The following is a 27,535-nucleotide window of genomic DNA, read 5'->3' as shown; positions in this document are numbered from 1 at the left end:
GTTTACGAGTAACAATGTAATGTTTTTTTTTTTTTGTTTTTATTTGGAAACCAAAAATGTTGGATATATTGTAATACAGTGGCGTAGCTAGGGTGGGGGAGGGCGGGTCCAAATTCGAAAGTACATGGGGGCCCCAATTGACTGTCCTTTTTTTACGTCAAATATTAAATATTACGTTATATATAACCACTGAGCAATGACTGATTTTTGTATGCAAATTATCCTTTTTTTACATGTTTTTTTTTCATCACCAATTAATTAATTTTGATACTGTATTGTAAACAATATTGTTGTAACTCTCTAAGGCAGGCACTCAACGAAAGACAGGTCGGCAACAGTAAACGATGTATTTATTTAGTATAAGCATCAACATCAACAAATAGTAATAGTTACTAGTTAGACTTGGACGTCTGCTATAAAGTCACAGGGAGTAATATGTCTTAAGTTCTAAGAGTCCTACTTCATACCAGAACACAGAACAGACCACCGACACACTTCCCAGTGTCGCTCCAGGTCTCCCTTACAGTTTCCTAGTATCACACAGGACAGCACTCAGCACCAGACTGTTCAAACTCCCATGACTTATAGCCGGCTCACAACAGTCGTGTTCAGTAGTGCTCAGATGCGCACCATTAGTGTAGCGCGGGAGCGTGGTTACAACAATATTATGATCGTTGCTTAAGACTGAAATGTCCTGTTGGCGCGCATAGTGCTAGCTCAGACGGAGAGATTATCATCCCTGGTTGAAATGGTTGACGGTAGGGATCAAATGGTCCAAAGGGTAAAAATCTGACAGTGCTACCTAAAAAGAATCTTGGATATCATTCGTTTTCTCTCAAAGCAGAATCTGGCACTCTATGGGCATCGCAAACAAGTTGAAGAAGAATTGCAAATACAAAATCTAGGTAATTTCTGGGAGTTTGTGAAATTACTATCCAAGTAAGATCCACTCCTAAGAGAAAATGTAATCCAAATCAAGCTGGTTCCAGACCGAATATGTAAATGTCTCCACAAATACTAAACGAACTTTTTGTAATATTGGGTAATTACAAGCCATATATTTCTAGATTATTTTAACAGTACACCTGACATCTGAAAACTGAATCGATTTTCCCAAATGTTAAGGCTACGTTGTCTTGGATAATGACAGTGTACTAATTCTTTCACCGACATCATCTTAATTCCTTGTCTTCTTGAACCATTCTCCTAGTTTGGCAGGAATGCGCGTGCTGAATCTGAAATTAATTCAGTATCATTTGTAAGTACACTGGACAGTATACACACCTTTTTATCAACTTCAGCACACGCTAGGACGACCTCACCAAAATAACTGGAACCAACCTTAAGCGCATGGTTAAAACCCATTGGAGCGCCAGAGGAGAAGCCGTTAAGATGGTTATGGTTTAATTTTTAAAAATTATAGAAACTCTAGAGACATTGACTAGTACAGATGAAAAATCTTCTACTAGATCTGAAGCTGGCGGTTTCTTAGTAACTATACAGCCTACATTTATTTTCTCACCTTGGTCGCTGTAATAACTAAAATAATGGACACGTAATTCTACCTTCAAAAACAAAAGATTGTCGATTCGAGTCGGGACCACATCGATGTAGCCGGTGTTACCTTGGACGAAAGCATGTGCACAGATCTGGAGATTAGCGGACCTCAAAGACGTATTGGCACGGGATTGACCACAAGAAAAAGGTTGACAGGCGAAAAAGGTGAAGATTCTGTAGTAACACACAAGTAAGAGCTACGGATGGAAATTTATTCTTCATTGAACGGGGTAATTCAAGAAACGCCCGATATGAGCAATATAATGTTGTGGTAAGTAAGCATGAATTTTATCGCCATCCCAACTATTGAATCCTTAGATCGAATTAATTGCGATCAATGATGAAAAATTTGCGCCTCAGTAATTTGCCAATTGATGTAAAAAAATGGATTTCGACAAATTATTGATAGTTTTACGAGCAAGAAAGCGCGTAAGATTTATTTGTAGTATCTTTTTGTTAAATTGACTTTTTTTTCGCGAAGTAGCAATACTTTAACAATGAATACTCATTAGTTCGGGAATAAAACGTCTTTTCTTTTTTTATTTTTTTTTTGGTGGTGGGAGGGGGGGGAATCATCACGAGCTACCGCACTAGGCATCATATACCCTAGCTACGTCACTGGCCAGCCCCATTAGTTTAAGCAGGAATTGAAAAACTTCAGTATGTCAATTGTAACGAAATTCTTTGAGTCTTTGGAGCCGAAATAACTGTTAGGTCATTTTGATAGCTAGCATCCGAACTTTGTCGTAATGGATACCCAGTAGTTTAGAGGAATGGTTTGGCATATAAATGTTGGCCATTTCAAGATTTTTGCTATCCACGACATTATGTGAACTTGTTGAAGAAAATTAGTTCAGTTTTTGAAAAGTGTAGAATATGTTTGAAAAATATTAATGGTGTCTGGACAGATGGTGCTCCAAGTATTGAAGTCTGTTGGTCTAAACATCAACAGAATGAGTCGCCAAAAGTCGTCGAAACTGTGTGATTCATCGTCATTAATAACGAGGACAACGCTACTAACATTACAAAAAGCAATGAAAAAAGTCACTGCAAGAATCAACTGCAATTGATAATTTTGTGAAAGAAATTTTGCTAACACATCAAACTTTCCAAACTTAACATACCATTTGCACGTGTCAGAACTCCAATGAAAGTTAAAGATGTTTAGAAGACAGAAACAGTTTATTGAACTCATTCATACAGATGCAACGAAAAATGTCTCTTTAATTACACAAATCTGAATCAAGCGTTTGAAGTCATGTCCCAATTTGTCTGTGTTGCACCTTCTTCAATTTGAAATAATACATTATTTGCATAACAGCCTGTTCATTATCAAGTCTAAATACAGAAAATCGTCACATGTGTATGCAATGTGAATATTGTAAATAAGAAATAGAAAGGTCAATAAATGCATGACATAAAGATGTTATTTCATTTATTTGTAATTTGATGATAATTAGAATTACGTAATTCAAGACTATGATATATTGTTACATATTATAACATGTTTCAAGATTAAACACAAAGCTTTGGTAATGTAGATCAGAGATTTACATTAGGTCTACAATTACAATATTGTAACATTAGCGAAAGCACAGTTACTTATACCTATGAAAGAAAATTTACTGTTGGGGGGCCGCGGCATAGTGAGGAATTGTAAAAAGGGGTCGCCGAGCTGAAAAGGTTGAGAACCGCTGTTCTAGATGATGTTACAGATGCCTTTACAGCACAGAAAGCACGACGTGAGGCGATAGGAATTCAGATGTATCACTTTTGCATCATCTCTGTAATAAACAACCTTATTATTCATTAAAAGAATCTTGTTTTTAATTTGACTTATAAGCCGTACCAATCTGAATTTAGACATATATTTATTCAGTATATTATCTTATGTCATGATGTCGAATGTCAAAATGCAGGGGGGGGGGGCCCTAAAAAGGTCAAGCCCTACGGACCCCCGAATTCCTTGCTACCCCACTTGTGTAATATTAATGAAATATGAATACTTAATGAAGTTTAGTTATAAACTTTCTTGAGATACTAATGGAAATAAACTCAAATGTCGACACATGTCGACACATGGACACAATCAATGTAGAGCTGATTACCTGTGCACACAAGAAACGCTGGCCCTTATAATGTTCAGACGACTTCCCTTCATTTAGGTTGAATCTGTGGGATAAAGACAATGCATGAATTTGTTATCTTTAAAACATTATTTTAAATGCTAAATTGAATCAATACAAATCAATGTAATATGTCATCAGTGTTGTTTTTTTGACAAACAAGGAAATACATTCATAAACGAATTCGTGTGCCGTTCATGAATTTCACAAACATTGTGCTTTGGTCTCCCAGACTATTCTCTTCCTCCCGACTAAATCATGTCTTGCAATCTACTCTGCTGTTTTGTTTTGCATTGTATGCCCAATACGGCCCCAATGGCGTGCTTTAATTTCTTGCGCTCTGTTGGTGTTTGCTGGGTTGTTTCGCTCAGGGGTACAATACAAATTAATTTCATTTACAAATGCATGGACAAATGCAAGCCTCTCCAACTCTTATCTAGCGTACAAAACACTTCCACATTAAATACAAAACACTATTTAAAAAAAAATCAAATTACTAAATGGACTAGCTTTAATGAGCATTTAATACGTAAATGTGGATTCTAAACTTAACAATTAGCGGGCTAGCTAATGATTTCTACATAAGGCATTGATCAAAATGTTAATGTGTGTTCATTTATTGATTCGACTCTTTACTGAATACAAAATAAAAACATTTGAGTCGAGTTCGGGAATTCCCGCTGTAGCCTGTTCGAAATAAAAAAATTCGAAGTTAATTTTAAGAGGATTTAATTTTGAAAAATTTTAAACGGGCAAACCAGAGTCGCCATTATGTGGCCTGTTTAGTTGTTGTTTCCTCAAAGCTATACATCATCTGTTCAAATTTCTAGGAAATTCAGGACAGCCTTTCTTGAAATACAGGTTCAGTTTAGACACTGAGTCCTTAACTTTTGAAGAGTTAGCAAGCTTGTAAGAGGAACTGTAATAACGACAATTAGTCAGGTGTCGTCTAGTCCGATCAGATTTCCTAAAAGAACGACATTATCGACTGTCCTTTCCACTCCCCTACCCAGGGCCGGTCTTAGGCCACTGCAACCTATGCGGCCGCAGTGGGCCCCCACTTTCATAGGCCCCACGCGATGCAAATTTTAGGTGTAAATTATTAAATTAAACCATTTTAACTGATCATTAAAGGGTTCCTGGAATTCTCCTAAAATTATAAAATATAGGAAAAAGTCATGAACATCTCCTGAAATTATTAAAATCTTTTGAAAATTCATACAAATCGTAAAACAAAGTTGTCATCTCGGGGTGTCATTCAATATGAAAAACGCCAATCCTATTCGCGATTTAAAAAATCCGGCATTGTCAGCTTTCATTCAATAAAAATGTAATAATAAGCCGAATTTTATCCAAAACAAGAACTTCAAATACTTAATTTACTTCAATAGTCAGTGGCCCTATAAATATAGATCTAAATCTATCTCGACTTCTTAGGAAAAAAAACAACAAAAGCGATATTTTGCTAGTCTATAGTAAATCTAAAAGACAGATATGAAAGTTTATCGGCTTTTTGTTGGAAAACTACCATATACTGTAGATGGCTCGTAAAGTCAATTTGACAGTGATTTTGTACTTAGTAAAATATAAATAATATGAAAAGACGAATTTATTTTCTAATACAAAATCTTAATTTTCACTTATTGTCCTTATCACAACTCAAATTAGGCCCCGGGCAATCCATTTCGCCCGGCCCCTACCTCTGTAATCTATACAAACTATTGTTAAGTAGCAAAGGACAAAAAACACTTTTAAAAAAAGCAAACCAAGGCTTACATTAAGTGTATCAATTAGTTGGGATCAGTCATGTAATTAAATATGTAAAAATAAAAATCCTCAGACGACAATCTATAAAGGGGATTAAATAAGATTATACAACTACTTCAGTCAAGTACTATTTCTTTCCCTTGTTTGAGATACCATATAAAGTAATTTATTAAACATATTTAATTAAGTAATTGGTTATTTTTTTAAAATTGATTCTTGTGTTGTCAGGCAAAAGAAATAATTGTGCACAATTTCAACTTGATGAAAGATTGGGTGTCAAAGAAATAACGTGTGCAAACTTTTTACCAGACAGACAGACGGACAGAGTTAATATAAGCTTTGTAAAAATGTATATTCACTTTGTATTAAGACGGACTTCATAATAAATTCCCTGATCACGACAGGTGTAGAACGAAACTAGTGTCGCATGATATCCAATGAGTCACCACATAGATTGATTGTCCCCTCCACCCACCCCCTCCTCCTTTGTCATCTACACAAACTATTGTTACAAATGTACATTCACTTTGTACTAAGACGGACTAAAAGCCCCAACCACGACAGGAAACAGGGCTAGAACGCAACTGGTGATTGTGAAAACATTTGATACGCAACTGGTAACCACATGGGTCGCAGGCACTCACGTTTTGTGGGGGCTATCATACAACATGTTCCTTAATTAGCAGTCCCTGCCATTCAATCACCTCTCCTGGAGATAATAAACTCCCGATAGGTCGTATCATTACTTCTATAAGAAGGGTTTTATTACAAGGTAACGATAGGTAACTGGCTAAGTTGAGCACTCTTGTGCTATGCAAGCTTATTCAACGCTAACAAATGTGAGCCATAGCTCTTATATTGATGTGTGGATCTGAACTCTTCTCTGAAAAAATAGAAAAACAGAAAAGCATTGTTAAGACCATTATGAAATGTTTCTCCTAATTAACTAAAAATATAGGCGTGGGGGCAATTACAGGCGTCTAAAAGTGGCTGCTATTCAGTGAAAGCTGTGTGTCAGATGTGCAGGCCATTGTTACCACCAGGCTTGCTGGGAGGCTGCACAATAAGCCATCACGCAGTTCCACTTCGTAAAACTAAACGAGAAAAACACGAGGGATCTTTGAGGCGAGATGAGGAGACAATCCGTCTATTGTTAGTTCAAGGGGAATATGTTTTCCAGATTACCGCCCCTGATACAAGGGAGATAAATGAGGATCTCTTTCACAGACAATTTTGACTGTTGTCTCCCAACTTGTGAACTGTAGAAGGAAATCGCAATGCTGCCATTTGTTTCCTCTTCTTCGAGGATCCTCCTTTTGAACAGGTAGATGGAGAACTCCCACGTGAGTTTCACCACTGCGTGCCATGCTTTGAGAACATAATGTTCTCTCAGAAGTGAAGAGAAAGTTGTAGCGACTCTTTTAATGAGCCACCAGCCTCCACGTGGACATTTATTTGCGTCATTAGGTCTCTCTCTTTCGCTCTCTGTTGTTGTTCTCTGTCGTTCTTTCTTACACTCTCTTTCTCTCTCATTCTCTTTCTCCCTTTCTTTCTCTCAATCTTTTACCTTTACCTATCCTTTAATGTGTTGGACCGTTGGAGCACCACACAAGATCTTTTTTCTCTCTTTTTTTCTCTTTCTCGCCTTCTCTCACTCTTCCCCCTTTCTCTAACCAAGAAATACTGTCTTAATGTATTTTTTAACAAAGCTTTGACACTGATGTATATGGCACTCTTTATTTCACCCAAAGTTTCTCAATCATAAATTTAGCTCGTCTAAAATCCCAGCCAACTCATTTTGTTTTGTGACATTTTGTTTTGTGACAATTTGTTTTAAATATCAAACCGACTAGTCGTTGTACTGTCTACACAAAACTCTTGTAAACAGAAATGAAATACAAACTGTACACGACCTGCTCCGTGGTCATATAGATCTCTAACAGAGAGTTAGTTTTATTACTTGTTGCTAATGTCTACTTCAGCAGTATCTAGATCTATTAGCTCGTGGCATGTTTCGGCTATTTCAGAGTCCACGGGTTAACGACTTTTTCAAGAGACTCAATCATTGGACTGAAAGTGTCAACTAAAATATTTACATGGTCAAGTGTCAAGTTAGGTTCATTTTGTGAAAGATTTTTTTTTTGTCTTTGGCTATAACGTCAAGATTAAGACTATATTGATTTTAAAAGAATTAGATTCTCGGTGTCGATTTATCGAATTCTGTGTACTTTATAAGTAAATCTAAATGTTATTTGTGTACTTTATAAGTAAATCTAAATGTTATTTTGTGTACTTTATAAGTAAATCTAGATGTTATTTTGTGTTGTTTCTGTATTGTATAAGAAAAAAACAACAAGCTGGTACTCAAGTTCAGTGTGGACTGAATTATTTTATTCCTTTAAATCAGTGTTCCCCAAACTGTGTTCCACGTAACCTTAGTGTTCTTCAAGGCCTGAACGAACTACTGGAAACAAAATTAACTGATAGACCACCACGTGAATTAACCTCCTCTCTAAAAAAAGTGTTTCGTGAAATACTCAGAATGTGTGAAGTGTTCCATTGAGGAAAGAGGTTAGGGAAACAGTGCTTTAAATCAACAAACTTGAATCTTCAAAACATCCTAGTCAATACAATAGTGCAGATACACGCATTCCAAGTAATGTACTTTAATGCAAGCTTACATTTCACTATTGTAACAAGTGTGTGTGTCTCCCAGTTATCATAATACATGTTTCATATCGCCAACTTTTTTGAGACTATCTTTAGCCCAATAACCTTGTTAGTCTCCGAAATATCCCCTTTTTTGTTTTCTTCCTAGATAAAAACATTCTTTATGTGTTTATACGGGAGTACAAATAAAACAAGGGGAATGCATACATCTAATGTTAAAAACAAACAAATATTTTTTACAAGTGGAAAGCGCCAGAATGAGAGGATGGGGGAGGGGTATTTTGTTAAGCAATCTCACTGTAATGTATGTTGTCCAGTTCGGACATTTGTCAGCAGGAGGTATGCGATTTTAGGTAAAATGTATGTGTGTGTACTTTCGCAAAGTTGACAACAAGTTACCCATCTTTACTATCCTTAAGGCATTCATAGTGTGTTCCAGAGACATACTGCATCTGTAAATAGAGAAGACGTTTGTTTGTATGAAGCCTTTGACTTTTAGTAAGAAGTATTATTTTGCTCTTAATAACTATTGAATTAATAACTTAATAACTATTGATTGTAAATTTTTTTTTACATATCTTACTCCGCCCAATTACCCTTCCCCGTTGTAAAAAATTCCTGGGTAAGCGAATGCATAAGTCTACTCAGATTCAGTGGCGTAGATAGGATGGGGGAGAGGGGAGAATTTGAAAATTCCCCCCCCCCCGGAATCCCACTTTAGGGGAGCCCCCAAATGAGTGTTCGAAATTGTTTTTTACATTAAATGTTAAATATCACCCAAAATGCGCAAAAAGAGGTCAAGCCCTCTGTGGCCCCCAAAAGATGGCTAATTCCTGGCTACGCCACTGCTCAGAGTATATACAATTCCAATGCTAGGCCTATAGATCCAGACTTATAAAGACGGTGCGCAAAATGTTCCTGAAGATCTATTTATTGATTGAACTCTTTCTGTATTACATTCGGGAATACCCGCTGACGTACTTGTGCTCAAGATAAAGCATGTCTAGACCTCCGGACCAAATTTAATTTTGCAGAAGATTATACTGTCCAAAAATCATAACGGTCAGACTAGACTATTCCCTGTGTGGCCAATTAACAAAAAGAAAAAAATATACTGTCAAATGTCTAGGAAAATCGTTAGAGATACGTGTCCTCCCACCAAACATTAACCCAGAAATGCAAGCTGAAAAGAGGAATTGTTGAAATGACCGTATATAAGTCAATGGTCAAGTCCGTCAAGTGATATCTGAGCTATTACGTTCTATGGGTGACTACTCTTTCTATGTCATCCACTACTCAACAAAACTATAAACTGGAACTTGTCAAAAACACCCAGAGTATATAGTGGAACTTAACCAATTGTGATACTTTTTTAATACTCTTTACTACAAATAAAAAATTTTAAGACTTTAAACTTTCAGTAAGTTTCATGTGGCCAGCCCAAGGACCAACCGCCTTTACTTACCCAACTTTTTAGGGGCGCCCTAAAAATCCCGAAATTCACAAACCTAGTCTTCACCCTTATAAAATAAATGTTCCCTTTTCAGACCTTGTGGCCTATAGGGCAGATGATGTAAAGGTCATCTGTTTACATAACCAACGGTTAACGAGGGTGTCATGTGGCCAGAACAACGACCAACCGTCTTTACTTTTACCCAACTAGTGTCGGGTACCCATTAGAGCCCTGGTGGACTGAGAGGCGCCCAAAGATTCCGAAATTAAAAATCCCAGTCTTCACCAGGATTGGAACCCGGGAGTCCAAGCGCTTTACCACTCAGCCACCGCGCCTCCGGTGTTATAATAGACTTTGGTAGAACACCGACTTGCTTACGGTCCACGCCTTGGTACGTCTGCTCGGAGCGAGAGAATGCTTACGGTCCACGCCTTGGTACGTCTGCTCGGAGCGAGAGAATGCTTACGGTCCACGCCTTGGTACGTCTGCTCGGAGCGAGAGAATGCTTACGGTCCACGCCTTGGTACGTCTGCTCGGAGCGAGAGAATGCTTACGGTCCACGCCTTGGTACGTCTGCTCGGAGCGAGAGAATGCTTACGGTCCACGCCTTGGTACGTCTGCTCGGAGCGAGAGAATGCTTACGGTCCACGCCTTGGTACGTCTGCTCGGAGCGAGAGAATGCTTACGGTCCACGCCTTGGTACGTCTGCTCGGAGCGAGAGAATGCTTACGGTCCACGCCTTGGTACGTCTGCTCGGAGCGAGAGAATGCTTACGGTCCACGCCTTGGTACGTCTGCTCGGAGCGAGAGAATGCTTACGGTCCACGCCTTGGTACGTCTGCTCGGAGCGAGAGAATGCTTACGGTCCACGCCTTGGTACGTCTGCTCGGAGCGAGAGAATGCTTACGGTCCACGCCTTGGTACGTCTGCTCGGAGCGAGAGAATGCTTACGGTCCACGCCTTGGTACGTCTGCTCGGAGCGAGAGAATGCTTACGGTCCACGCCTTGGTACGTCTGCTCGGAGCGAGAGAATGCTTACGGTCCACGCCTTGGTACGTCTGCTCGGAGCGAGAGAATGCTTACGGTCCACGCCTTGGTACGTCTGCTCGGAGCGAGAGAATGCTTACGGTCCACGCCTTGGTACGTCTGCTCGGAGCGAGAGAATGCTTACGGTCCACGCCTTGGTACGTCTGCTCGGAGCGAGAGAATGCTTACGGTCCACGCCTTGGTACGTCTGCTCGGAGCGAGAGAATGCTTACGGTCCACGCCTTGGTACGTCTGCTCGGAGCGAGAGAATGCTTACGGTCCACGCCTTGGTACGTCTGCTCGGAGCGAGAGAATGCTTACGGTCCACGCCTTGGTACGTCTGCTCGGAGCGAGAGAATGCTTACGGTCCACGCCTTGGTACGTCTGCTCGGAGCGAGAGAATGCTTACGGTCCACGCCTTGGTACGTCTGCTCGGAGCGAGAGAATGCTTACGGTCCACGCCTTGGTACGTCTGCTCGGAGCGAGAGAATGCTTACGGTCCACGCCTTGGTACGTCTGCTCGGAGCGAGAGAATGCTTACGGTCCACGCCTTGGTACGTCTGCTCGGAGCGAGAGAATGCTTACGGTCCACGCCTTGGTACGTCTGCTCGGAGCGAGAGAATGCTTACGGTCCACGCCTTGGTACGTCTGCTCGGAGCGAGAGAATGCTTACGGTCCACGCCTTGGTACGTCTGCTCGGAGCGAGAGAATGCTTACGGTCCACGCCTTGGTACGTCTGCTCGGAGCGAGAGAATGCTTACGGTCCACGCCTTGGTACGTCTGCTCGGAGCGAGAGAATGCTTACGGTCCACGCCTTGGTACGTCTGCTCGGAGCGAGAGAATGCTTACGGTCCACGCCTTGGTACGTCTGCTCGGAGCGAGAGAATGCTTACGGTCCACGCCTTGGTACGTCTGCTCGGAGCGAGAGAATGCTTACGGTCCACGCCTTGGTACGTCTGCTCGGAGCGAGAGAATGCTGTCTTTTCAAGAACAGGTCCCTCTTGCGTCCTCTCGCTTATAAAATAAGTTTACAATATAAACTCTCTACTCTGGTCAAATAATCTTTTAGAAAGTGTAACTTCACTCATCATTGAGAAACGAAATGCACTCGAAAAAAACTGAAAAACAAGCTCGAGAAACAGAAACAACATTCGCATCACTCTTACAAACATACCAATAAACATCTGATAAACATCTGATAAACATAACAAAAAATTGTTTTGTGAGTTGACAACAAACACATTAGAACTATCTCTAAAACACTTGGTCAAATTGTCAAGCGCGTTTCAATTTCCTTGACTTCTAGAAGTGTTACATTGAGAGATAATTTTGTTTATAGATTTATTTATATTTGTGTAAAATGTATGAAGTAAATTAAAAAAAAAAACAAGATTACAAAGACAGTTTGTGTGGAAGCACAAACTTAAAATCGGCTCCCGAAGAGGTCCATCCAGGCAGGCTTCAATATTTTCAGAAAGAACATCCAAATGAAATTATATCAAAGACAAATGAGAGATAAGAATGGAGAAAGAAGGTTGACAGATCTTGCGTAGTGCCCCAATGGTGCTGCAGATCAAAGGATAGGTGCAAGTGAATGCAAAGTTAGATTTGAACCTGGCCTAATTGGTTCCCCTTTAGGACATTGTGGTCTATGGGGCAGATGATGTAAAGTTCATCTGTTTTTGTGGCCTACGGTTAGCGAGGGTGTCATGTAGCCAGCACAACGACCAACCGCCTTTACTTTTCCCCAACTAATGTCAAGTACACATTAGAGCTGGGTAGACTCAGAGGCGCCCAAGGATTCCGAAGTTGAAAATCCCAGTCTTCACCAGGATTCGAACCCGGGACACTCGGTTCGGTGCTTTACCGAGCCTCTCCTGGTCTTTACGTAATGCAATTTATTTGAAAAGGCTGTATTTTTTATTTTGTCAATCGTTTTCCAGCTTAAAATATGTCAAGAAAATGATGTTTATAAGATTACTATTCGTTTTAAATTAGGTCTAACTTAAAATGCATACTAATTAGCTTTTTCTCTTTAAAAAAAAAAACTTCTTGCATAACTGATTTTAAAAATTAGATTTTTCGCTTTCAGGGAAAAAAAAGTAGCCGTTGCATCAGAACTTTGAATGGTCTAAAATATTGCGATGTCGGATTTTCAATATCTTTTCTAGTTTACGAGATCTAAACGGGACAGACGGACAGACGGACAGACATTTCGCACAAAACTAATAGCGTCTTTTCCCCTTTCGGGGGCCGCTAAAAAACACTTTTGATATTTGAAAACTGAAAGCAGACATTATAAAGTTAGACATGTAATATGGAAAACATACATCATTTTACGTCAAAAGGCCTAATCAGGGCCTTAATTAAGTATGTGGAGACCCCCGGGCAAGGTATTAGTGGAGGCCCATACACTCTTTCGAAAGTTCTAATAAAGATCAACTTATGAATGAAAATACTTATATCTTAAAGCATACTATATTTAGAAGAAAGAAACAAGAGTACTGGTAAATTTAATCTCATTATCCTTTTTTTTTTAATTTTTAATATACATATTTTAGTTTTAAAAAGTGTATATCTTTGAGTCTCTGGAGGGTAAGGCCCTTGGTAGACACACTGCCGTAAATCCGGAGCTGTACATATTCCGAGCTTGCTACATCTACAAGCGGACACTTTTATTAGTCACGTGATATTGTTGCAACCAGACGTCAGATGTAAAGTGTTAGCGTTAAAATAAAAAGGGTGAAAATACTTAAAAGTGTACATCCCGAGATATTTTTCTGTTTGGTGGAGGCTCCTTTCTTTTGGAGGCACCTACTCTCAAGTCCCGTCTGACTTCCTTAAATCCGGCCCTGGCCCTAATATCCTCAGCCAATTATATTACTAATGACGCGCTCTATTTCCTCATACAGTTTGTGACATTCAAAAGATTTTTGTTTAAAGAACTTCTCAATGCTCAATGACTGAGACAAGCCCAAAGGCCGAGAAGTCTGCGATGTCATTCAATAATTTAACTTCTCAATCAACACATTGGTTTTATTCTTCCCAGTCTACGTAACTGGGGGGGGGGGGGGGGGCGCTTCAGTCCATCCGATGTCAATGTCCAGCTGTTGCCTTGACATTTAAGCGAAACCTTTGTACATAACATGGAAGGACATAATGAATTCATAAGGTCAGACTTCAGTCTGCCCACTGGTCAGTTACGAATCTACGACCTTAATAGGAAACACAGTTGCACAAAATATTTTATTTCGAAGTTTACTTGTGACGACAATCATATGATTTCATTTGATTTGCTTGCATTATTAATAATATCATTCATCGGCTATACATTTTTGTATCTTGTAATATGTAAAATAAAAAAATAATATTTTTATAAAGAACAAACCTAACATTTAGTGAAATCGCATCAATTATTTTGAATCAATCATGGAATAAAGCTTTGTAAAAAGCGGAATAAATGATCAGAAGTTCAATGCATAGCAGATAGTGGAAAGTTCTTGAGATATCCGGCCACTCAATCCCCAGTCACCTAATTCTGTGATTACTTAATCCTCTTCTTAATCCTCTGGTCACGTATGCCCCCACACTTTGTAAACCTGTATTTAAAAATTCTACTAGAATAAATCATTTCCATTTAAATGATAAAATATATCCACACCTACATGTATATTTTTAGTTTAATCATATTATTTGGTTCATAGGTATAAGTATTTAGAAAGATCGGTCCCTGACTTGTGTCAACTGCGTTGAGATCTTCCATGACGCTGTGGCATTTTCGGCCTCCATGAAATTTGTATCACCCTACGTTCAGTCACAAGTTCGAGTCCGTTCGGCAAAAGATCTCTCTTTCGTTGACCCGATCTCTGGAAGGGACTGAACTCTTTCGTTGACCCGATCTCTGAAAGGGACTGAACTCCGTCTCAGTCGTTGCTGCTAAGTAACATTTAACCTCAATGACTGACCAGGTGACCGTTGATGAGAGAGTTGAATTTTCCTCTCAGGACCTAGAGCTCGACCTGTGGAAACCTATGGACTTTGTTATTATAAGTTATACGACAATCTTTTCGCACTTTTTATTACTGCACATCTAATTTCTAGTCATTGAAAAGTGTGGAAAAGACTTATTCAAATGCATTGTACAATGCTTTATTAGTTAATGCCCGGGGATAAAAGGCCTTGGGGTTTAATAACCTGGGGATTAAAGTGACAGGGATTAAGTATCTGGGATTAGTCTAAAGGATATTTCTTTTTTCTTTGCCTCTGTCTGTACATTTCTCTAGCTTCCTTTTTTTGCTAATTTAAAAAAAAATTAAGTGCTCACTATTTTAGTGTTTCTCTCATTTTCTCTCTTTATCTATCTATCTATCTATCTATCTATCTATCTATCTACCTATCTATCTAACTATCTATATACATCCATCTATTCATTCAACCACCCGTTCATCCATAAACCCATCCATCCATCATCCATCCATGTATCAATCCATCTAACTATTTAACTATCAAACTATCAGTATTTCTCCCTAACCTTTAGTATTTAAAGATGTTATGTTATATCAATAGTAAGTGAAAAATCTGTTATGTACGACATAAAAAAGACTTTGTCAACAAAAAGAGATTTGAACATTTCCCACTTTCCCGTTTGTCTACATTTAATGGCAGAGTCGTCAACGCCCCCTTTTACCTCCTCCCCCACCCCCCTCCCCCTAATCATAACTTTACTCAATGTCTGGGCTCCACATGCTCCATTTCACGTGTCTGTCGCTAAGTGAGTGTCAACAATCCTAGAACTTCAACTATTTGGTCATTACGGCCACTCCAGAGGGCATTCTCAAGCTGGTCTTGAAAACGGACAATAGAGAGTAGAAGACTTCAGGGAATTTGAGTTCTTTGCTCAGAAAGGGGAGACTAAATCGAGTAGAAATTTACAGCGTTGGTTATAGTCAAAGTAGCAGACAGACAGAAACAAAAGAATCAAAATCAATAAAAAATTTTCAATTCAGACTTTAAACATTTTTAGCTTCATTGAAATGTCTAAAGATTTTGGAGAATAGAAAACAATTCATTGGAGTTTCTTCTTTTGATTAAAACCCTTTCATGTATCTGTCACTTGAAACCAAAGGCTGTTACATAAGATATAAGGTCCATATGTTTGTTTATACTACGGTTTGTAACATGTTCTAATATTCCTTCAGAGTTAATTCACTTCCTAGTCCTAACCTCCCGCTGTACGACGGGGGAATGGGAGCTGGCATGGTTTATACCCTGGACCACCGATAAGTCCGAAAGACTGTCCAATACGCAAACCGCGTGACCAGGTAGCCATATCTATGAATTTATTTTCGCAATTACCTTTAGATTATTTTTAAAGTTGGATATTAGCTAGTGAGTAGTAAGATTGTTATTCGTGAAACATTAATTGCTTTAACAAAAAATGCTGGTTTTGTCCATTGTAATATTAAATGAAAGCAAACATGAACCTTATGAATCTTTTTTATTTAATGAGCGCATTTTAATACAAATCTGAATTCTATTTATGACCTGCTTGTCTCAACAGTTCTTAATTACAGTCTGACACAGGGGCAGCGATCACGTCTGCATTTCTTTTCCAGCCTCTGCAGGGTTCAATGCTGTCTTTACACATGAACTATAACGTCAATATGACGTGAACTGCAACAACCCTCAGGGCATAATTGCACACATTTTTTGTAGGGTAAAATATCATTCCATCTGGTCAGCTTTTATTTTTTAGTTGTCCAAACGTTTCAGATTCTTCGGGAAAAGATTTTTTTAAGGAAATTAATTAATTTCGGTCGAATAAATTTTTATTTTGGAATAATAGTATTTCTCTCAGACTGTCTCCATTTCGCATTGAACCGCTCAAGGTGGGTCTTAACTCAAAACCGATTTGTTGTCTTCTAGAACAAAAAGGTAAGTATTGTAATATCGGCTTCCAAAACCATTTCTATTGGCACAGGTTTGGGTCACGGTAATTATCAGGGCTGGAAGAAGAAACTCTTCAATACTGTGCAGAGACGAAAGCTGCGCTGGTTTGGTCCTATTGTAAGACGTGACTCACTGTCTAAAGTCATCATAAAAGGTACAGTGGAGGGAGCACGAAGGAAGGGTCATGGCTGGACAACGTAAAAGAGTGAACCGGCCTGTCTTGATATGCTGCTATATGTAGCATCATTCTGATGACCGGGAAACGTGGAGAGACTTTGTTCCGCGAACTGTCCCAGCACGCCAACAACGGAAGTCAAGGGACAGATGATGAGGAGTGGATTAAACTAATATGCGATTACCATTAGTAGGCGTGTTTCTGCCGCCAGAATGAGGCTACAGTGTCAAGTGTGACTCAACAGTGTGGGTTGTGCCGTATGTGAAGTGGGTGTGATGAGAGCCCGAGTGTATCTGTTTGTTGATCTTAACTTGATCTCTAAATCTGTATTTAGTTTCCAATAAACAATTGACAATGCGTCATTTTTCAAAGCTCAGACCTATCCTCTTATTGGTTTATGCGTTATATATTATTGTGTTTTTTTTTTAATTGTTCTATGTATTATGTATTATATAAGGACTAAATGTTAAGTTTATTGTAAAAATGTTTATATAATGTCTTACACATTTTGGATGTTTTTTCCGAATTGAAGATAATTTACTTTCTAGTTCGAACCTCTTGCACAAAGACGGGAGATGTCTGCGGGACAGTCCAGCGCACATAACACACGACCATGCAGCTATCCTTGTATGACAGTGAGATAGGTAGCATGACAACCAATAGACTGTGAGATAGGTAGCATGACAACCAATAGACAGTGAGATAGGTAGCAAGACAACCAATAGACAGTGAGATAGGTAGCAAGACAACCAATAGACTGTGAGATAGGTAGCATGACAACCAATAGACAGTGAGATAGGTAGCAAGACAACCAATAGACAGTGAGATAGGTAGCATGACAACCAATAGACAGTGAGATAGGTAGCAAGACAACCAATGGACAGTGAGATAGGTAGCATGACAACCAATAGACAGCCAAGCAATGCTTTCACATAGGATTATGAGGGCCAAGAATGCCCTCCCAAAAATAGGGCTCTAGAGCCACAAAAATAATTTAAAGTGAAATGAGACAGTTGTTTAACATCTGAAGGAGGTCAATATGAAACAAGACTTTAGCTTTACACATATTTGAATCATCCAAATGATGGATTATTGTCTATTTCAACGAAACATACTGATCAAGCGAAGAATATTTTATGTCTATAGATCAATTGCAGGAGGGATCTAATATACGTTTGACTGGGCCTCAAGCAACAGACATTTTTTTAAGTATATTTGTAGTAACGATCTGCACATATGCAAATGCACAATTATTGCCAAATGTATGTATGTATCTCAACATCAATACAAATCTACATATATTGATATGTACAATTATGTGTATGTGTGTATAGGGGTGTGTGTTAGGTCATAGCTCCCGACTGCTGGTCCAACTCAGCCTTGAAGGTAAATAACTTTTACACAAATGTTGACTCCAGCTTGAAAACGTTTAGAAAGAAAATGAGCTTGAATTTTTATTCTCAGATATTTATAGCTTTCAATTTCAATATTGAACTCTGTGAGAACACAAATCAAATAACAAGTCGCCAAAAATATTGTTATCACATTCTCACTTCAAAACTCTCGCACCACACCATCAACATATTGGTTTGGATCTCGTCTCTTTCACCCGTTGTATCCACTCATCTATATCAATACCACCCAAAACTTACATCAGACATTCAACACACGCAAATTACTATATGGCACTATATGTATTAGAATATTTCCACAACACTACAGATGTATAGGTCTACCTAGTAGAACTATTGCCCACTGTGTGATTGTGCTGTCCATGTTTCTCCACAAACTACAGATGTATAGGTCTACCTAGTAGAACTATTGCCCACTGTGTGATTGTGATGTCCATGTTTCTCCACAACACTACAGATGTATAGATTTACCTAGTAGAACTATTGCCCACTGTGTGATTGTGATGTCCATGTTTCTCCACAACACTACAGATGTATAGATTTACCTAGTAGAACTATTGCCCACTGTGTGATTGTGATGTCCATGTTTCTCCACAGCAATCCAGATCTATGGCTCGAAGTTCGTAGAAAAGGAACGTGCTATACTTCTGACATGCAATGCCACAGGCCAGGAGTATGTTCCGGAACAGCTGGATTGGTTTTTCAACGGAAACAAAATTGTGAATGATGACCCCCCAGGGAGAGTCTCAATCAAGTAATTTACATTTTTACTTTTTTTTGTGTGTTGATGTGTAATAATTGTAATAACCAATTTTTTTTTTATAAGGAACGTCTTTAATAAATAAAAGATAAGCTTTTTAAATTGCGTAGCTCACTATATGAAACAATAGGAATTGACGTATGTATTATTAAATCGAACTAATTGTAAAGCATGTATAAAATTCTATTAAGAAGGGTTATTTCCCTTAGCGTTGATATTCCCTGGTCTCAGATCTTTGCTATTCATGCGGCAGATGAGGCAATGCTCGCCTCTTTCTTTGTCCTATTTTTAACAATGATGTCATGTGACAGCACACACACACACCAACTGACTTTACTATCTACACTCATAATTCCAACGCTCATAATCCTAGTCTTCACCAAGATTTGAACTCAAAACTCCTCAGTTTGTAAGCCAAAGCAGACTACCTCACGGCCACCACGTCCAATAGTGTAACTATAGTTGAACTCTTGGTAGTCCGACAGTTGCAGGAAAGGGGGGGGGTAGTGTTGGATTGACGAAAAGGTCGGAGTAACAAAGGTCAGGGTGAATGTACGTCCTAGAATTTAACCGGAGATAGGTCAAGAGAATGTAACCGGAGATAGGTCAAGAGAATGTAACCGGAGATAGGTCAAGAGAATGTAACCGGAGATAGGTCAAGAGAGTGTAACCGGAGATAGGTCAAGAGAATGTAACCGGAGATAGGTCAAGAGAATGTTACTAATGATGCAATTAGATATTCGTTTTGACTTTTAAAGGTATAAAATAAAGGATAGATGAAAAAGAAAAAAATTCATGAGGTGGCTCTGCGCTTGGCTTCCGAAAATGGGGACCTGGGTTCGAATCTCGGTGAAGACTGGGATTTTAAACTTCGGGTTTTTTAGTCCTGCCAACTCCGATGGGTCTTTAGTTGGAGAAAGTTATTCCGCATCATGCTTTCATTTCATGAACTCAAATCAAACGCTAAGAAAGAAATAGATTTATTTCTGAGCTCTGTTCTATACATGTTGTATAGTGGACACTGCTAAGAACATTACAGTGTTAGGCTGAATCGTGTTCTGATTATAGGTGACCTAAAGGCCCTAAAGCTGGTGTTTACCATGAATAGGGCCGCACTTTCCATAATTATGTTTATTCCACACACACACAAAAAGACACATTAAATCCTCGGTCTAACAACAATCTTTGATTCACTGTTTTAATTAACTTTTAATCTTGATGGCATTTCATTGTTCAAGATTTTTTTTAGAACTTCTTCATTGCATTGTTTGTGTGTGTGCATGTGATTTGATTAAATTGGTTCTCCCAATTCCTGATATCACATAATGAATATCGGTTAATAATTATCACATAATAGATATCACATAATTGATATCACATAATTGATATCACATAATAGATATCACATAATTGATATCACATAATTGATATCACATAATAGATATCACATAATCACATAATTGATATCACATAATAGATATCACATAATCACATAATTGATATCACATAATAGATATCATATAATTGATAACCCATAATTGAAATTATATAATAGATATCATTAAATGAAGAAGCAAAACAAAACAAAATCCTTTTTAAAAACGAAGATTATCTAAGGGGAAGATTCCGCACTTGCAACCAAATACCTCAATAATGTAGAAGTTATTTCCTTATTCGATATCAAACAAAGTGATTAATTACCAATAATTAAATGACTGGGTTTATTTAGTAAATTGATACATGATTTGTTAGGTACACTCAATAATTGTTTAAAGTTTCAATCGTGATCCGAGAATGGGCGTGGGAAAAGTAATGTGTTTAACTATTAAAGGGGACGAAACCCGGCATCTTTAGCCATATATGTGAATACTAATTTCCCTTGTTTGTATCAAACAAAATGACTAATTAACAGTAATTAATTGACTAATTGGTTATTTTTTTTTTATTGATTCATGTCTTTTCTATGTCGATGAATAATTGTGCTGAATTTTCACTCGATCCGAGAATGGGTGTGGGAGAAGAAAACATTGTACCAGACAGAGTGAGTTTGATAGAAGCTTTGTAAACTATGAATCCTCCTGTGAGCTGTAGGCCCATTGGAATATTTCGTTCCCACAACAAGTCAAAATGTTTCGAAATAGAATTTGGACCAGGAGTTGCTGAGGGACTAAGAACACTTGGTTTTATATCAAGAGGGGCCCGAGTTCGAATTCCATCTCTAGCTGGGTTGTTTTTGCTGAGCACTTAAAGGCAGCACGAAAACCTTCTCCCAGAGACCCCCCCCTCTCCCCCCCCCCCCCCCCCATCTTGTCAATAAACCGATCAGACCACAGCACACTGAGCATTCAATAGTCCTGAAAAATGCACTATACAAAAGACATTTTATACGTAAAAGTGTTGCCAATTGTGTATATATGAGTATTACGGTAAAAAAAAGGTATTACGCTATATTGAAGTAAAAGAATTGCCAACTCCGATAAGCTTTCTATGGTGTCAGTTTTTCCACACAAACTAAAGGCTGTGAATAATCTTCATTTTAAGAGCTGCAAACGAAGATATGTGTTAATTATATGCCTAATATGTAATTAGCGCTCCGAAATTTACTTTAATCTACAATGAAGATATTATTAAATAGTGTGTATTCATTGTGTTCTATTTATAACAACAAAAACTACGCCAAATCTTGACATTCTGTAAAGGTACCTATACTTTCATGTTTAATTGAGAAGTGATCTATAAATCAATTTCTTTGTTCGCGTCTGCTCAGTCACTGTTTGAACGTTTAAATTTAGACTTTGATCGACTGCAAGGAGCCTTTTGAAAGTATGGTGAAATATATTTGGAAACTTAATGTCTAAAAAATACTCTAGATCGTCTGCTCTGTCCTTCTTCCTGGTTCCTTGGACTACGGTGTTGACCTATCCATTACAAAATATGTTTTCCCGTGTTGGCTAACAGCTAAAAATAAACATGTGTCCAATCCATTACTCTATTTCCAGAGAAGTCCACGTAGCCATGCCCAAAGAGAGATGATAGATTCTACTCTATTGACCCCTGGGCCGATAAGGCCAATTTTATTTTTCTTCTTTTAAACGTAATGGGGGTTAGTGTTAGTTCCGAAAGTGTCGATACCTGAATGGTGCTAATTGAATTCAACGATAACAATGGCAATGAGCGTTACGTTGTAGAATCGATACTACTACATGTAAAGTGCAAGTATTAGCGCAGCATCGATACAGATTGAATAACCTGGTCTAGGCGACAAGGGGATACAACCATATCGAGAAAACTCTCTTGGAATGTAGTTTTTAGCGGCCTTTAAAGGCAAAAAGCCGCTATTAGTTTTGTGTGGTCTGTCTGTCGACGTCTGTCCGTACCCTCACATTTATATAACAAAACTAGTCAAGAGATCGAAAAACATATTTTATTAAATTTGGAAGCTTAAATAGCTCTGGTAAAACAGCCAGTTTTCTATCTTATGAAAGCGAGACGTTTTGTTGTTGTTGTTTTCTGATAATAATAGACCATTTAAAAAGCAATTACTATAAATAGAGGAGAAACTATATTAAGGAAAGGAGGGGCATATTTTAATCCAATCTAAATAAATTAGCAAGGTGTTCCGCTAAATTATCCGTCAGAATAAATTTTTACTTTAAAGGCAATGATTGGGAAACACTGAATTATGGCATTGTATAAATCAACTGTTTGAATTAAGAATAAGAAATAAGATAAAATCGTCCCCAAATAGCTCATAAAGATGTGTCGATTATATATAACAAAAGAAAAGGTCAAATGCACACAGAAATATGAAAGAGAGAGAGAGAGAGAGAGAGAGAGAGAGAGAGAGAGAGAGAAGTGATTCATTCCGGAACATAAGCTTTGGCATCTTCCATGTTACAAGAGCAGATAACTGCTCAATTTCATTCATAGACATTTAGAGAAAAGTGATGCGGGTTGGGTGGGGGGTGGGGGCACTACATGCATGATGGGAATGTAATGACTTTTTTTCGCCTCCAGAAATAATAACAGAAATGACAGAGCTGCTACGTGTCAACCACAAAGCCAACCCCCTGCCTCCCAAAACCTCAACGAGTTCTGGCGTAGCATAAGTCAGAAGGAAATGTAAAAGTTTTGTTATATGATTACACAAAAGTATTATTATTAGTTGGTCAATCTTCATTCCAAAGTGTCTTCACATTTTTTTTCCTCTTAAGATTAAACTCTTCAAGTCAGACTGCTGTAATAACATTGTTAGAAATGAATTAGATGTCCAAGTCGAGATCTCCATGCGTGACTCTGGCGTGTGTTCTGGAATGTGTGTGTGTAAACTAGCCAGCGTGTGAATCTTCAACATATGAATGGAAACGCGACAGTCGATCTGTGTATCTGTCATTTTCTAGAAGCTGAGATCATCTCATCATTCCATCTCTGTCTGTGGTCCCTTCTGGGGCTTAGGCCACCAACCAGAAGACAACTCTCTTGGTTCTGGGTGAGTCTCTCCAACTGTCCCCACGTCTTGCCCATCTGCTTGGCATCTGCTTCCAGATCGCGGCGCCGTGTATTCCTGGGCCGTCCCCTCTTCCTCTTTCCTTGGGGGTTTCAGGTTAGGGCTTGACTTGTTATGTTGGATAGTTGCAAAGGGTGAGACCTATCCATCCCCAGCGTCTCTGAAGGATATCTACTTCAATTGGCTGCTGTTCTGATCTTTGCCACAGTTCCTCATTCGAGATCTTGTCTGGCCAGCGGATCATAAGAATCTTCCTCAGGCAGATGATGAATATTTTGATTTTTTTCATGGTGGTGATGGTGGTTCTCCAGGTCTCTGCTCCATAAAGTAGTATTGGCTTAACAATGGTGTTAAAGAGCCTAATCTTGGTGGTGGTGCTTATTTCCCTAGATCCCCAGGTGTTCTTCAGCTGATGGAAAGCTGCTCGAGCTTTACCAATGCGGGTTCTGACATCTGCATCTGTTCCTCCATGGTGGTCTATGATACTGCCAAGATAGATGAAGCTTTCCACCTCTTCCAGCGCCTCACCTTGGACTGTAATGGGTGTAATGTTAGGTGTTTTTATCTTGAACATCTTGCTCTTCCCTCTGTTTATGGTAAGACCCATTCTAGCTGAATTGTCTGCAACAACATTTATCTTTTCCTGCATCTGCTGCTGTGTGTGAGAAGAAAAAGATCTGGTCATGGGTCCTCTTTAATTACAGTTGTGTAACTATTTTATGCTCGTTTGGGTGGAGAGTACAATATTTTAAAATGGTCGGATTACATACATATTTTGTATTGATTGCCTGTTTCTTATTAGCACAATGTGATGAAATCATAACATTTTAAGAGAAGAAAGGGGTTTGTTCTTTTTGCTTTGTTTACATGGTCTGTGGCATTTTACGTCTCGAGAGACGATCTTTTCCCTTTGCAACTTCTTGTGTGACTAAAGAGGCCAATCCTTGATACACAGCTGCGATCGCAGGTTGGGCATATATAATCACCAGGCGCCGTTGCATTTTCACCCTTCTTTCTGCTTCTGTTGTGTATGACATCTGCAATCTGTGACCCTTCCTTTATGCTCTCTCTCCATGTGGATCTGTCCAGTGCCACCTCTTCCCAGTTGCCAGTGTCGATTTTGAAGAGCTTCATGTCGCGTTTGCATACATCCGTATAACGTAAAAGTGGGCGACCAGCGGCTCTCCTGCCTTCTATTAGATCGCCATACAGGATGTCCTGTGGAAGTCGACCTACTGGCATTCTACGAACGTGGCCAAGCCAGCCAAGGCGTCTGCTGCTGATAACAGAGCGGATGTCCTGGCATCCTGCTCTATGTAGCACTTCCTCATTGGTTATCTTATCTTGCCACCTTATTTTAAAGATCCGCATTAGGCATCGGAGGTGGAAGACATTCAGCTTTTTTTCCTGCCATGAATAGGTTGACCATGTTTCACTTCCGTACAGCAAGGTGCTCAACACACAGGTTTGGTAGACTAGGGCTTTGGTACTGCTAGTCAGCAATATGTTGTCCCAGACTCTTTTCTGCAACCGTGACATGGTGGCCATTGCCTTGGCTATCCTGTTGTTTATGTCTTTATCCAGTAGAGTGTTGTTGGATATGATGGCGCCAAGGTAACAAAAGTGATCAACAACTTCTAGTGGTTGGCCATTAATGCTTACTTGAGGTGCAGTGTTTGTGTTTTGGACAAGTATCTTAGTCTTGCTTTGACTGATGTTTAAGCCGAACTTCTGGCAAGCAGCAGATAGTTTGTCAACCATGGACTGTAGCTGAATATCAGAATCAGCCACAATAGCTGCATCATCAGCATACAGGAGTTCCCTGACAAGTAGCTTCCTAACCTTGGTTTTTGCCCGCAGCCTTGATACATTAAATAGTTTTCCAGAGGATCTTGTATGGAGAAACACACCTTCATTTATGTCGCTGTACGCATAATGCAGTAGACAGGAGAAGAATATGCCAAACAGAGTAGGTGCGAGCACACATCCCTGCTTGACACCACTGCAAACCTCAAAAGGTGCTGATTGGGCTCCATTGAATTTGACAGTACATTTAGTTTCCTCGTGAAAACACTCAATTAACTTCAGTAGTTTGGGAGGTCAACCTATTTTCCTCAGGAGTTTGAAAAGGCCACTTCTGCTGACCATGGGTAGACTCTAGAAGCTATCACTTGCAGCCTGGATAGTGCCACTCTAGCAAAGATGGTATTAGAATATGAATATATTAGATGTTAGATTATATTAGATGTTTGTATTAGAATGTGAGTATTAGATGTATGTATTAGAATATGAGTATTAGGTGTATGTATTAGAATGTGAGTATTACATGTATGTATTAGAATGTGAGTATTAGATGTATGTATTAGAATGTGAGTATTAGATGTATGTATTAGAATATGAGTATTAGGTGTATGTATTAGAATGTGAGTATTACATGTATGTATTAGAATGTGAGTATTAGATGTATGTATTAGAATGTGAGTATTAGATGTATGTATTAGAATGTGAGTATCAGATGTATGTATTAGAATGAGAGTACTGATGAAACTGTTTATACTCTCTCAGAACCAATAACTCAATACAGATGAAAAGTATATCCAGTACTCTCCGGATACGAGGTGCACAGATGGATGACGCTGGACTTTATCTCTGCCGGACAAGTCTTCAAATCGAGAGTTTTAGCGTGGTCGTCGTGAATGGTAAGTTTGGTCAGTTGCTTCACTTCTCTATTTCCTGGGGAGCCACAGTGGTGGGCGGTGATAGGTTTGGTCAGTTGCTTCACATCTCTATTTACCGGGGAGCCACAGTGGTGGGCGGTGATGGTAAGTTTGGTCAGTTGCTTCACATCTCTATTTACCGGGGAGCCACAGTGGTGGGCGGTGATAGGTTTGGTCAGTTGCTTCACATCTCTATTTACCGGGGAGCCACAGTGGTGGGCGGTGATGGTAAGTTTGGTCAGTTGCTTCACATCTCTATTTACCGGGGAGCCACAGTGGTGGGCGGTGATAGGTTTGGTCAGTTGCTTCACATCTCTATTTACCGGGGAGCCACAGTGGTGGGCGGTGATAGTTTTGAAAGGAGTAAAATATATTTTTAGTTGGAAGTGTCTCTCCTCAGAGTTTACGGGCCGACTGTCTCCTTATTCTTGTCCTTAAATGTTTCCTTTTAAAGTGGCTTTTTGTGTTTCTAGGAGAGAAGTCTGAAACTTAAGTGAATGACTCATTACAGGCGTGGCAGGCTTATCGATTTTCTGTGACACGCACAAGATGTAATGATGACACTAAGGCAGAGGATCCCATTTTTACAAAGCTTTTATCAAGTCACTCTGTCTGTCTGTCTGCCTGTCAGGTAAAAAGTTTGTACATGTTATTTCTCCCAAACCCATTCTCGGATCAAGTTGAAATTTTGCACAATTATTTATTTTACCCGACAACACAAGAATCAATAAAAAAAAACATTGTAGTTGACTGAAGTGGTGGTATAAGCTGAATTAGTCATCTTTGTAGGTCGCCGCTTCAAAGTAACTTTATACAAACAATAGATAACAATATAATCTACTTTGGGGGTAAGGATGACGGCTTCAGGAGGCTTCAGAAATGTGTTCGAATTCAGAGGAATTTTGCACCCCTCACCCCTTTGTTTGTGTAAATGTTTTTAAAAAGCGAATACGCTGAAAATTAATCCAGATCTCCTTTCTTTCTCCCCCCCCCCCCCCACAACCATTTTCAAAACGGGTCCATATAAGCGATAGGATCATAAAATAGCACTAAACAAAAACATTTGGTACAAATATTTCTAATCGCACAGATTTTTTTTTGTTGGTCTAGATCTATTACAAATTTAATTGCATGACTGGTCCAAACTATCCATCCATCCATCCCAGTGGCGCTACTGCCCATGCAGAGCTCTAAGCAGGAATCATGTTATCTAAAGAGGTAGGCGCCAGTCAAAGTATCTACTCAGATAGGCAGCAAACAATGTATCTACAGGAAAAGTCTCCAGTCAATATATCTACAGGGATAGGCGCCAATCAATGAATCCACATAGATAAGCACCAATCAATTTATCTACAAGTATTAGCATCAATGTATCTACAGCGATAATCACTAATCAATGTACATTTAGAGATAGGCG

The 27,535-nt window shown here is 39.0% G+C and overlaps 1 protein-coding gene across 2 annotated transcripts in view; it reads left to right on the top strand.

Moving 5' to 3' along the window:
• LOC106078738 (immunoglobulin superfamily DCC subclass member 3-like) overlaps positions 1-27,535 on the top strand; it is a 244,982-nt gene that overhangs the window by 197,430 nt on the left and 20,017 nt on the right. For both annotated transcript variants that reach the window (XM_056043564.1, XM_056043556.1), the window contains exons 6-7: positions 18,732-18,888; positions 25,967-26,100. In XM_056043564.1, coding sequence (XP_055899539.1) covers positions 18,732-18,888; positions 25,967-26,100 — 291 coding nt within the window. The remainder of the gene's footprint in view (positions 1-18,731; positions 18,889-25,966; positions 26,101-27,535) is intronic.

Source organism: Biomphalaria glabrata, chromosome 1, assembly GCF_947242115.1.
Source record: "Biomphalaria glabrata chromosome 1, xgBioGlab47.1, whole genome shotgun sequence".
NCBI classification, from domain to species: Eukaryota; Metazoa; Mollusca; class Gastropoda; family Planorbidae; genus Biomphalaria; species Biomphalaria glabrata.
Note: the sequence above shows the minus strand (reverse complement) of the source record. Positions and strands in the feature narration are given on the sequence as shown.